The sequence below is a fragment of the Phoca vitulina genome, unplaced genomic scaffold (assembly GCF_004348235.1).
Source record: "Phoca vitulina isolate PV1807 unplaced genomic scaffold, GSC_HSeal_1.0 scaffold3, whole genome shotgun sequence".
Classification (NCBI taxonomy): domain Eukaryota; kingdom Metazoa; phylum Chordata; class Mammalia; order Carnivora; family Phocidae; genus Phoca; species Phoca vitulina.
Window position 1 is genome coordinate 44,210,478 of NW_022589706.1, and position 14,556 is coordinate 44,225,033.

Below are 14,556 nucleotides of genomic sequence, written 5' to 3' on the forward strand. Positions count from 1 at the left end.
AAAAAATCAATGTATAGAAATCTGATGCATTCCTATACACTAATAATGAAGTAGCAAAAAGAGAAATTAAGAAAACTATCTCATTTACAATTGCACCAAAACAATAAAATATCTATGAACAAACTTAACCAAAGAGGTGAAAGACCTGTACTCTGAAAACTATAAAATTGTGATGAAAGAAATTCAAGATGACACAAAAAGATGGAAAGGCATTGCAAGCTCATGGGTTGGAAGAATAGATACTGTTAAAATGTCTACTACCCAAAGTAATCTACAGATTAAATGCAATCCCTGTCAAAACACTAACAGCATTTTTCACAGAGCTACAACAAACATCCTAAGCTTTGTGTGGAACCACAAAAGACCTTGAATAGCCCGTGCAGTCTTGAAAATGAAAAACAAATCTGGAGGTATCACAATTCCAGACTTAAATTTATATTACAAAGTGGTAGTAATTAAAACAGTATGGTACTGACATAAAAATAGACACATAGATTAATAGAACAGAATGGAAAGCCCAGAAATAAACCCACAAATATATGGTGAATAAATATTCAACAAAGAAGGAATGAATATACAATGGGAAAAAGACAGGCTCTTCAAATGGCGTTGGGAAAATTGGAGAGCAACATGCAAAAGAATGAAACTGGACCACTTTCTTTCACCATACATGAAAATATACTCAAAGTGTATTAAAGACCTAAATGGAGACCTGAACCCATAAAAAACTTTGAAGAGAACATAGGCAGTAATGTCTCTGACATCAGCCATTAGCCAATTTTTCTAGATATGTCTCCTGAGGCAGGGGAAATAAAACCAAAAATAACTATTGGGACTACATCAAAATGAAAAGTTTCTGCACAGCTAAGGAAACAATAATACTAAAAGGGAGAATACATTTGCAAATGACATATTTGATAAAGGGTTAGTATCCAAAATATATAAAGAACTAATACAACTCAACACCCAAAAAACTTAAAAATGGGCAGAAGACATGAACAGACATTTTTCCAAAGAAGACATCCAGATCGCCAACAACACATGAAAAGATTCTCAACATCACTCATCATCAAGGAAATGCAAATCAACACTACAATGAGATGTCACCTCACATCTATCAGAATGGCTAAAATCAAAAACACAACAAGCAACAAGTATCGGCGAGGATGTGGAGAAAAAGGAACACTCATGCTCTGTTGGTGAGAATGCAAACTCGCACAGCCAGTGTGGAAAACAGTATGGAGGTTCCTCAAAAAAAAAAATTATTATTTATTCTACAGTCCAGGAATCAAACTATTTGGTATTTACCCCAAAAATACAAAAACACTAATTCAAAGGAATACATGTACCCCTATGTTTACTGCAGCATTATTTACAATAGCCAGACTATGGAAGTAGCCTGAGTGTCCATCAATAGATGGAATGGATAAAGATCACTTCTTTATTTAGCCATAAAAAAGAATGCAGTCTTGTCATTTGCAGCAACATGGGTAGAGTTAGAGAGTATAATGGGAAACAAAATAAGATAAAAACAAATATCATATGATCTCACTCATATGTGAAATAAGAAAAAAATAAACAAGCAAAGAAAAGAGAGAGAGAGAGAGAAATAAACAAGCAAACAGACTCTGAACTATAGAGAACAAACTAATGGTTACCAGAGGGGAAGTGGGTGGGGGAATGGGGGAAATAGGGGATGGGGATTAAAGAGTACTTTTCTCATAATGAACAAACATAAAAAAAAGAAAAAAAAAAAGAGTTTAAGTAAGACTTAATGAGATAAATCATTTTCAATAACATAGAGCATTATGAGATTTTAAACTTATGTTTTTGTAATTTTAAAGACACTTTTGTTAAAATTATTTTGGACACTCCCAATTTTCCTGGGTACACCAGAGATAGACATGTTGTTCAAGCTGGTGAAACTGCTATTTTCTCTCAGAGTATCATATTTTGTTTGTTTGTTTGTTTTCCATCACTTCTCATGGTTATTGGGGGGTTATTTAATTATTTGTGCATTTATTTTTAATGTTATCCCTTGCCCCATCTATACTGTAAATTCCATGAGGTCATGAATCAATGTTTTATTGACCATTGAATACCCACAACCTGGAACAATGTCTGGCACTTCAATTTATATTTGTAAATTTATGTTTGTTGAAAGAATAAATGAAGTTAATCATTGATGTGGAGAGTTGATATTGATCATTGAAGCGTGACAGATGTGTTTCTCAACCACCACTTTGAAAATTCCTGTTTATTTCAAAATTTATTTGTTTAATTATTTGAGGAAACATTGGGGTAGATGTTTGTAACTTTGATTTTAACTTATTTTAAGAAACTTTCCTTGTGTCCCTGAAAATGAATTCTATAAATACTTTCTATTAAATTTTTTTGTAGGTGGGAAAATGTGTTTTACAAACCTCAATGTTTATTTTGTGGTTGAGATGGACAAATACATTAGAGTGCTCTATGTGCCTGTGGCATTTCATGACAATTTTTTTACATACACAAAGAATCCTTGGTCTAGCTTTTATCACCTATTTACTGTGATTTTTTTTTTAATGTGGTTTGGAATTCAGTTTATAAGGTTTTAGGATGTTAAGTGTGTGAGCTGCTTTTCTGCCTTTCAGAATATTTGTATTGTTTTTTATTGTTGTCAAAAAGAAGATAAAAATCTATTTATTCAGAATTCTTCTTTCTCGTGGCTTTGTCTCAAAGCTAGGGGTGGCAGGTGAGATTTCGTTTTTTTTTTGTTTTTTTTTTTTTTTTTTTAAGATTTTATTTATTTGCGAGAGAGACAATGAGAGACAGAGAGCATGAGAGGGAGGAGGGTCAGAGGGAGAAGCAGACTCCCTGCTGAGCAGGGAGCCTGATGTGGGACTCGATCCTGGGACTCCAGGATCATGTCCTGAGCCGAAGGCAGTCGCTTAACCAACTGAGCCACCCAGGCGCCCCGAGATTTCGTTTTTGAACTAGCCCAACAGACTCTTCACTTTCACTCACAAAATCTTTGCTAATTTCCAGAATTATCCAGTGGGTGCTGTTTTTTGTTTTGTTTGTTTGTTTTGCCTAGCATCTATAGTTTCATTTTGGCTGGACTTTTTCTCATTCTGATTGTTCTTTTCTGCTTTGGATGGGAAATTGTCATTGGTGTTTATGGAAAAAAAAAAATTAGCTGGCTACTTTTACTATCCCACATTTAGAGTATTTGGCAAATATCTGGGCTTTCATGGGTTGAGGGATTTGATTGGTTAGTACATTTCCTCATTTACTGATATGACTAAATATTTAAAGATCCCCAGTCTTTAAGCCAGGATTTATTTTTAGTATTTAGTGTTAGTCAACTTCTTAATGAAAATGTATTTGATTGAAAACATTGCTAGTAAAAGTTTTCACTTGGACTAAAACAAAGGATAAGCATTTCATTTTGCAAGTAGCATAGTCGATTTACAAATATTCCTAACAAATACATTCCGGTGGAATGAATGTTAAACAGAGAAGGAACTTTGGTTGGAAAATGTAACAATGTGGAGATAATGGATTTGGTCAGGCTCTTTATGGCTACGTATATTGTTCTACTTGCAGGTGGATTACATCGATACTAACAGTTCCATACTGACTGGGTTAATATATATGTTAATGCTGTTGTAGAGCTTTTGGATAAAGGATTTATAAACACTGGTGTATTTTTTTCAGTGTTGAAGATTACCAAAGAGGTTATTACAAGGTCTCTTCTGCAGAGGATTTGTGCTGCTGAGTTAGAAAGAAATGTCTTAGTATTACTCCTCTTTAGGATAAAACAAACAAACAAAAGTGATAAACTACTGAAAGCTCTTTATCCTTTCCAGTGAATATTGTGTGTGGTGGTGTGGGGAGGAGGGAAAGAATGTGGGTAAGTGCTGCTTATGTATTTCTGAATGGTGTGTGCTGTGCAGTAGAGCATTTATTCACTGTTGAGCAATTTCTTTCCTTCAAAATTAAATTTTGTTTAGTTTTAATCTGTGACACCACTGTTTATTCAAAACTTATGTTTATCCTTCACTAAATTTCCCATGCATTTCTCCTGTTAGAATCTGTAGGAATGTAGGGATGCCTGGGTGGCTCAGTCAGTTAAGTGTCTGCCTTTGGCTCAGGTCATGATCCCAGGGTCTTGGGATCAAATCCCACATCTGGCTCCTTGCTCAGTGGGGAGCCTGCTTCTCCCTCTGCCTGCTACTCGCTCCCCTTGCTTGTGTTCTCTCTCTGACAAATAAATAAAAAATAAAAAGTAAAATTTAAAAAAAAAAAGAGAGAGAAAAGAATCTTTAGGACAATAGGTTTTCTTGGTTGTACCATAAGAATAACAGACTTTAAATTTGTTGATTTGAAATAAAGAACATTGCATATTTATACACTGCAATATAAGTAAAATTACTACATTTGAAAATTAATGGCACATTTTAAAATTTGTGATTTTCCATCTTATTGCAGTAGATTTTTACACAAAGAAAATTCTCATATTAATTTTTGTGATATAATATCAAAGTGTTAGGAGAGAATTTCTTTAACTTGTCAGAATAGTAATAATATTTTATGCTATTTAAAAACAAAACAGGGGCGCCTGTGTGGCTAAGTCATTAAGAGTCTGCCTTCGGCTCCGGTTATGATCCCAGGGTCCTGGGGTCGAGCCCTGCATCGGGCTCCCTGCTCAGCGGGAAGCCTGCTTCTCCTTCTCCCACTCCCCCTGCTTGTGTTCCTGCTCTCGCTATCTCTCTGTCAAATAAATAAATAAAATCTTAAAAAAAATAAAAATAAAAATAAAAAATAAAAACAAAACAAAAAAGCCTTGTCAGGCATAACAAATGGAATTCTTATAATTCATTTTCAGGCATTAGACTTAATGTCATAAAGGAATGACAATCCATAAAATTGTGTTCTTGATTGTTAGTGTGATATTCTAATAATACCTTATGCATTTCCCAAGAGAAGCCTCCTTCCTTGGTGTGACACACAAGAAGGGTCATTGCATCTCTTACCTACATAACTTTCTAGTTCATGCCTCCCATTCTTTTTTTGGCTAAGGTGCATATCCTGGTATACTAAATGGGGATGATAATATTGCCAAGCTTTTATTGTTTGGGTTTGAAATAAAATGATACTTTTAAAGCACCAGCACATGGAAAGCACTCCATAAATGTTAGCAATTATTATCATCATCTTGCCCTAAACAGCTTATCACAGTATCTTCCTCATTAATTCCAGACTCTGTTATCTTTCTCTCTACTAATATCTTTCACTGTTCGAATAATCTATTGGCTAATGCTTTTTAAGATTAATTTTATTAATATTATTATGTTATTATATTGTATTCTTACACTGTCCTATATAATTTGGACTATATTTTGAATCTGATTGTAATGATCTTTCTGATTTGACTACTGTTGAGTTCTGCCTGCATCTGCTCCTGATTCTCTTGTGAATATATCTTTTTTTATCCCCAGCTTTATTGTTATTTAATTGACATACAATATTGTATAAGTTTAAGGTGTACAGTGTGTTGATTTGATACACGTATGTATTGTAAAATGATTACCACAATAGGGTTTGTTAACATCTCCATCACCTCACAAAATTGCCATTTATTTCTGTGGTAAGAACATTTAAGATCTACTCTCTTAGCAACTTTTAAGTGTATAATACAGTATTGTTAACCATAATCACTCTGTTGTACACTAGATCCCCAGAAGTTACTCATCTTATAATTGTATGTTTATACCCTTTGACCAGTCCTACCCTTTTTCACCCCATCTCCTGGCAACCACTATTCTCCTCTCTGTTCCTATGAGTTTGGCTTTTTTAGATTCCACATATAAGTGGTATCATACAGTATTTGTCTTTTCTCTGTCTTGTCTTATTTCACTTAGCACAATACACTCAAGATCCATCCATTTTGTCATAAATGGCAGGATTTCCTTCTTTCACATGACTGAATAATATTTCATTATGTTGTATATATATATATATATGTGTGTGTGCCACCTCTTCTTTATCCATTTATCCATCAATAGATGTGTAGATTGTTTCCATGTATTGTCTATTGAGAATAATGCTGCAATGAACATGGAAATGCAGATATTTCTTTGAGATCCTCCCTCGGAACTCTGAATATATCTTTCTTTCTCAGAATTTCTGCCTAGAATATTTTGCCATTTTTTTCTCCCATATTCATATATTATTTCATCTTTAATGGCCAGCTCAAGTTTGCTACCTTCAAAAAAGTCTTTTTTAAGCATCAAGCACATGTTTATCACTCCATAATTTTTTAATCTGTTCTGTATAATTCATTGTGCTTTATAATGTTTTATGCCTTACATAGGATGCACATTCTCTAACTACAAGCTTCTGAAGTCCCATGGAGACATTTAGAAAGATTCTCAGTACTTTTGCTCTGAATCATCAGCCCATCTGCCCTGTCCTGCTCCAGACTTATAGTCTTCTGATCTTGTCAGTGTCCTGTAACCCTTTGTTTTTAGTAATGATGGATACTGACTCCTGGTTTTTGGGCCTTTGCCACACTCACATTATTAATCAGTGTTCTCCAGATTATTTTTAAACTATATTGATGAGGAATAAAATTTCTAAAACTATCAAATTTTATGTATCACAATTATCCATATATATAAGATACATATATGGATCCATATATAGGGACATATATATGTGTATAAAGATATATTTATATATTAATATAAAGAGATTTATTATGAGGGATTGACTCAGGTAATTATGGAGGCTGAGAAGTCCAGTGATTTGCTGTTTGCAAGCTGGAGGCACAGCAAAGTCAGTGACATAGTTCTAGTCCAACCTCGAAGGCCTGATAATCCAGGGAGGCAGTATTGTAAGTCTCAGTCTGATTTCAGAGGCCTGAGGCCTGGAGAGCCACTGGTGTCAATCCTAGTTCATGTCCAAAGTCTTGAGAATCAGAAGCACCAATGTCAGAGGGCTACAGAAGGTGGATATACCACCAGTTCAAGCACAGAGCAAATTCATACTTCTGCCTTTTTGTTCTATTCGAGCCCTCATCAGATTGGATGATACCCACCTAAACTGGTGAGGGTGATCTTCTTTATTAGTGTACTGAATCAAATGCTCTTTTCCAGAGACACCCTCCCAGACATACCCAGAAATAATATCTTACCAGTTACCTGGGCATCCCTTAGCCCAGTCAAGTTGACACATAAAATTGATCATCACACGCATGAATTTTTATCATCTTCTTGATTTTATGTTACAACTCTGAAGCTCCTTCTGCCAGATTTTGGAATCCCATTCGTGTATAGAACCACTCCTAGGTCTGAGATAATCCCCAGTGTGGAGGGAAAATTTAAACAACATCCATGGCTTATGTTTAATAACTCCCAGCAGCCACATTGTAGGTGATCAATATACACAGAATTACATTAACATATCTTCTTTACTTATTTTGAATTTTATAATTGTATTCACTGAATTTTTGTTTATTTTTGTATAGATATCTTCAAAAATTAAGATTAATGTTACCCTCATGCTGAGGCTCCTTAAGTCAAAGGATAGCTCAGCATTAACTGTTTTATGATATTCCACTCATTAGTACATTTTTTCCTGCAATTTCAGAAATTTTAAATTTCATGGGTTTTGGGGTTTTGTTTATTTTTTTATTTTTTTGGTTTGTTTTATTTTATTTTGTTTTGTTTTTTTGCCCTCAGAACATAATTGCCTTTGGTTATTCCTTTAGGGTATCAGTTTTATTTGTTACTGTGTTAAACTTTATTAAATACTATAATATTTAAATTGTATTTTTTGCTGAAATAGAGATGTTGAAATTCAGTGTATTAGAGGCTTACTGGTAGCAGATGTACTTTTAAAGAAAGTAGATGATAGGTTGATGTTTCATTGGGTTTTAAATGTTATTTTTGCTGCCAAATATTTTGGACTCAATTTTCAGAGCACATTTTTTAAAACTTGGATAAGTGTGCTGGCATGTAAAATGGTACAGAGAAAATACACATATTTAAGAAAATTATATTATAGGCTCTATTGAAACTTAAAATTGGGAATATATGCTTTTTGGCAGCATTTAAATAATGTAATGAAGTATTTTTTAAAGTCATTAGGAATAAGTTGAAACTAGCCCACTTCCAAGTAGTTGTGTCCCTCTCTGTAATTAGAGAAATGCCTTTAAAATTATTGGCCTTGATTTACAAATAGTTTTACTTCTTTCTTATAAGAAACCAGATCTCTTTCCTTTTCATTTTAAAGTTTTCAAAAGAGCCTTTTTTTCTCCTCTTACGATTATTTGCATGCAGAAAAAAAATGTTTTTAGCACCTATTAGTAATCATTTTTCAGTGCTGAAGACTGTATGTATTTATATATTTACATATAAATTAAATGATAAAATAATGTAATAAAATTTTATATATACGTGTATGTATATATGTATAAAATCTGGTGACTTAAGTGGAATAATTCATGGAAAAATGAGATTTGAACAGGGCATTGAAGGCTTGGCCCAAGGAGATGGGTGTGTACACACACACACACACACACACACACGTGCACACATGCAAACTTGATTCATCTGTCCTGTAACCAAGTTTCCTTACCCTCAAAGCAGTGGTAAGTGGTAAGCAGGTTAGTTGGTTTAATCAAATTCTTCCTTGAATACACAGAACCTTTCTCTGTGTGACTCAGTAATGTGCTCCTCCAACATTTCTTCAGTGGCCACTGATATTCCAACTTCTGCATTCATTCTTTTCTCTAGAGATACTCCCTGCACTACTTCATGTCCTTCCCATGGTTCTAGCCTATGATCCAACTGAGAGTTGAAGATTTATTTATTTATTTGAGAGAGAAGGAGAGAATGGGGCGGGGGAAAGAGGGAGTGGGCGCATAAGCCGGAGGGACCGAGGAGAGGGAGAGAGAGAATCTCAAGCAGACTCCATGCTGAGTGTGGAGCCGCACTTAGGGCTCCATCTCTCCACCCTGAGATCACGAGCTGAGCCCAAACCAAGAGTCCCAGCTTAACTGGCTGAGCCACCGAGATGCCCCAACAGTTGATCATCTTTGAATATTATCCTGACTCCTTAAATTCAACATGTTTAAAATTTAATAAATTATACTGTGTATGCTCTCAACCCACTAACTGGAGCTGCTTGCCTCTGTGTCTGTGTTTACTGTTACTCTTACTGATATCCTTTGTCTTAAAATTCTATTTCTCAACTACCACTCCCTTCTTTGAAGCTCCCCTCCAGTGCCCTAGGGTTATCCTAGCAAGTCTCTGAGCCCTGTCCTTGGGGTCCACAAAGAATCCTTTGACTTGTGTTTGGTCAGCAGCTTTCAGCCTCTGCCTCCACCCCCACCTCCCATCCCTAGACTGGTATCTTTGTTATTATCATCCACAATTCACTAAGGACTTAAGGTATTTTGAGTCAAATGTAGGATAGAGAGCCCAAAGAAGATAAAGAAGAGGTTTCAACAACAGAGTGGCTGAGGCCTTAGAAAAGAAAACATGAAAGTGTTTTGTGCTGAAACTAGGGAGCAAGAACAGGGAGCTTTTTCTCGTGTTATTTTAATCCCTGGTCTGGGACACTTTTCATTAGGTGTGTGCTTGCTGTGGATCCTGGACATTTGCTGAGGTTCTGGCCATCTTTAGTGGAGAAGCTTCATTTCGTCCATGCCTCCTTAGTCCCACGGTCAGTGGGTAATGTTTTTCCAATTTATTTAGCTAATACCTATTACACATCTAATGGTGATACTCTGTTCCTTGTTATAACAGATTAACTCATGGAATAAAAGTGAGGAGGAGTTCAAGAATATGCCTTCTTTGCCCCAAATTATTTTCCCACAGCCACTTCCCAATGCCCAATGCAATATTACCCTAATACAATATGTAATAGACAGTTTCACGGACTATCCTGCATTTGGATTGTTGACATTTCCCATGTCTTAGTCTTTTCCTCTACTAAAAAATATCTCTCTGTTGTTAGCACAATAACTGAATGGTTAAAAAAAAAACAAAAAAACTTTTAACTTAAGCATATTTTTTTTCCATTGGACTTTGGTTGCTGATTAAAGCATTTAGCAATATAATTAAAAGTAATTTAAATAGCTAATTAGATAATGTGATAGTTTCCAGTAATACATTCCTTTAAACAAAGCATCCATCATTTAGGAGTGTAATTTATCACTGGGTTACTGATACAAATGCAATTATATGTTAAATGGGAGAAAGCATCCACAAATCAACTCTGGCTGTCTGTAAAAATTGCCATATACATAACTTTTGTATAATTCTTACAGGGTCAAAAAAGATACATGGAAAATTTTGGCCTCCACATTTTAGCTGACTTTGCAACTGTCGAGGGTCTGGTTTTAAATCATATTTTTGACAGTTAAGAACCAGAATAAACCTTTCTCTAAATACACATGTTTTGACAAAAATTGACTGATGAATTTAATTAACCAAATTGTCCACTTAGTCAAACAAATGCTTTAATTGTATGACTTGCTTATTTGTTTTGTTTCCTTGTTAAATTAACTTGCTTTTTAACTTAATTTAACTTAACTGTTTAAGTTAAAATATAGCCAGATCAATTCAATGTTTGGAAGCAGTTTCAATGTTATTTTTAAAATAGTTATACCAAAGTTAAGAAACAAATTGCCTTTTAGCAAATGCTAAAAAATTTCCTGGAAAATTCTGATTTCAAAAAACTTTTATTAAAACCAAAAATAAAAACCAAAGAAACAAAAACAACCCCTCTGATTCCATACCTAAGTCATGAAACTGGATCCCTAATTTGGAATATTTTTATTATTCAATGATTCCATTATGTAAAATACTAAATACATTAATGGAAATGTCTTTATCCTTGAAAACTGAAATCTTTTTTTTTAGAAACCTCACTATTAAAAAGGATGTCATGTTTAAACAACTGTCTAATTTCAGAATGATAGATAAACAAGGATATTTTATTTTATTTTAGGAAAAATAGAAATGCATATTTCAGAAATTCAGTGTCTCTCTATTGGCAGAATACCGTGTCAAAATGTTGACTCAAGAGCAAACTTTAAAAATAATGTTACAACCAACCTCTAATTATGTTAACTCTCTGATGAATGCTGTGGATGTGCTAGATTCTTCTGTGTGTGTATGTGTGTGAGAGAGAGAGTGACAGAGCAAACAAGATGTTGAATAACAACCAGAATGGAATTACCTGTCCGTGCTGCTTGAGAACTTCAAGGGACCTGCTCAGAAGTTATGCATGCAGTGTATTGTGCAATTGTAGCTTTTCTGAAACATTACAGAAATGACGTAAAAACTAATATCATTCCCAATTTTGAAATAATCGTATGATTTCACAAACCAAATCATATTTTTTTTAAAGATTATTTATTTAAGAGAAAGAGTGAGCGAGAGAGCATGAGCATGAGGCAGGAGCAGAGGGAGAGGGAGAAGCAGACTCCCAGCTGAGCAGGGAGCCCGATGTGGGGCTCGATCCCAGGACTCCGGGATCATGACCCGAGTGGAAGGCAGATGCTTAACTGACTGAGCCACCCAGGCGTCCCCCAAATCAATATTTCTTTTAAGTTTTAAGAAAATACTTAGAGTAATAAAATTTTTCTTTCTCTACCTCCACTCATTGTTTCTCTCCTCCCTTCTTTTATTTTCACATTTCATGCTTTGTAAAAAAGCTACAGGAAAAGTTGCATATATTTATTTAAATACATATTTTTGTATATGTACACATTAGTGAATTAATCAAATATTAATGCATATTTATAGCTATCATGTATAGGTCTCTATAATTATTTCTATTATGTGGAAATCAACTTATTAGATGATTGGTAAACACTTAATTTAGAATTTCAATTATATGCTTTTAAAAGAATACTTGAGTTTTTACAATTAAACATTTGACTTTCTTCCAATAATGTACTGATTATGTTCACAGTCTTGGAGTGGGAAACGTAAACTTGACATGAAAAGATGGGTAATTCCCTGTGTAAAAATGAAATATATATGTTCAGCAAACATCTAAAATCAAACAACAAACTAAAAGAACGTATTTGCCACAAATATAAAGGACCAATTTTTTTTTAATTTTCTTGTTATACAAAAAACTTTTACAATAGTGAACCATGTATAAATGTGAGGAGGCAATTCATAAATAAAAGGAATTTGAACGGTTGATAAACATGAAAATATATTCCATTGTACAAATAGAATACTGAAAAATTTGTAAAAAGGATATTGTATCATTATTTGTCTATCACATTGGCAAAATTTAAAGGAATTGGTAATATGTTGTTTTGAAATGAAAAGTGCTGCTGGTAGAACCGTACATGTTTATTAAGTTTTTTGCATATCTAGTTGTTGATTTTTGCCAAACTTGAAATATATTTCCCCTTTGATCCATCAATTTCATTTATAAAAACATACATAAAATACATTTGGATAATTATATTTTTTCTAAAATATTATAGCTAAGGTACACAAATATGTTTATACTTCTTTACAGTATTATGACAAAAACACATGGACATTCCCAAATGCCCATCAACATAAGATCAATTATATAATGTTTATAGGTATATAAAATCCAGCTATTAAAATGAGGACTACAATACAGAAATGAAAAGAGATATTCATTAAAATAATAAATAAAATAAATCAAGGTATCAAACAACATGTGTAGTATAATACTACCTGAATAAAATATAAAGAAGGGTAGGAGGAAACATATAATGTTTATTTGTTTTTCTGTAGAAAATTCTAATAGGAAGGTCACCACAATGCTATCTGGTTATCTCTCTTTTTTTTTTTTTTTTTAAAGATTTTATTTATTTATCTGAGAGAGAGAATGGGAGACAGAGAGCATGAGAGGGGAAGGGTCAGAGGGAGAAGCAGACCCCCCGCTGAACAGGGAGCCCGACGTGGGACTCGATCCCGGGACTCCAGAATCATGACCTGAGCCGAAGGCAGTTGCTCAACCAACTGAGCCACCCAGGCGCCCCCTGGTTATCTCTTGACAGTGAGGGGAAAGTGTGTGGAGAGAGCTGAAGGAAAATTTAGTTTTTCTCCATATAAATCTCTACTTTCCTAAAGAACACTTATTATCAGTATAATTAAATTATAAAGTATAGTGATTATATTATTTTTTACTGAAAAATGAAATCATGTTTTAAAATTGAAATAGAATGCTTAAGATTATATAAACTCAACAAAAATGCAATTTTTGGTAATAGTTCCCATAAAACAAAATAAAACAAGACACACGTATGATACCCCTGAGGTTTACCTGAGAATCTTTCTCTACAAACTGGATAATATTTCTACATAGACTTTACCTCACATACCAGACAAATTTTTAGAAAATCCGAGTGTTCTTTATAAGAAAACTGTATTAGATAAAGTTTTATGAAATAGCTGTTATTCTTAGATTTTTAAAAGGACTCTAAAGTTATTGAAGTGAGAAATATTCTGTTTTAGCTAAAATTGTTAACTGCAACTGGTTTATTTTTTGGTATTAGTTTACCCCAAACACTGGAAAAGCAAACACAGGTACTTTTCCTTTGTATGTTGTAAAGATGACTGACGTTTCTTCCTCCTCCTTCTGGTAGCTTTCAGCCGTGCCCCAGTTCCGATGGCTGTGGTCCGCAGAGAGCTCTCCTGTGAGAGCTACCCCATAGAGCTCCGCTGTCCAGGAACGGATGTCATCATGATAGAAAGTGCCAACTATGGGAGGACTGATGACAAAATTTGTGACTCTGACCCTGCTCAGATGGAGAATATCCGATGCTACCTGCCAGATGCCTATAAGATTATGTCTCAAAGGTATGATACTTCTAATCTTTTTTTTTGTGCATTTAGTATAAACTCTCAACATGAATCTGTGTGACATATTGAGCATAGGTAAGAATACAAATAGCATTGTATATTTTAGAATAATTTGAACTACTTTTTGGGGCCCTTGGGTGGCTCAGTCCTTACGCGTATGCCTTCGGCTCTCCTGGGATTGAGCCCCACATCCGGCTCCCTGCTCAGCGGGAAGCCTGCTTCTCCCTTTCCTACTCCCCCTGCTTGTGTTCCCTCTCTCGCTGTGTCTCTCTCTGTCAAATAAATAAATAAAATCTTAAAAATAAAAAACAACTACTTTTTCAATTTCAAACTGGTTTCCCATATCACTAAAATGCTGGTATTAGAGATTGAAAATGGCATTTGGAAATTATTAAAATTTATTAGATTAGTTATTCGGTTTCATGGTGTACTCTGACTTCTCTAGAACTGGGCTCAATAGATGAGAAATTAATTTATTTTTCACAGTTTTCAAAAACAGACTTTTGTAATTTTCTCCAGAAATTTCAGAAAAGTTATTTTACTGCTAATAAATATTTTCTATCAGTGTATGAAAAAGAAGAAAAGTTAATAGGCAATTTTTATAACCATTAATCAAAATGTAGTAAAAGGCTGTTGATTAATGATTATTTGGCCTTGAAAAACAATGAAAAAAGTATTACTTTGTTATCTAGTAATA

The 14,556-nt window shown here is 34.2% G+C and overlaps 1 protein-coding gene across 25 annotated transcripts in view; it reads left to right on the plus strand.

Moving 5' to 3' along the window:
- The window catches only part of ADGRL3 (adhesion G protein-coupled receptor L3), an 829,014-nt gene that overhangs the window by 378,465 nt on the left and 435,993 nt on the right, over positions 1–14,556 (plus strand). For all 25 annotated transcript variants that reach the window (XM_032400452.1, XM_032400458.1, XM_032400455.1 and 22 more), the window contains one exon: positions 13,643–13,856. In XM_032400452.1, coding sequence (XP_032256343.1) covers positions 13,643–13,856 — 214 coding nt within the window. The remainder of the gene's footprint in view (positions 1–13,642; positions 13,857–14,556) is intronic.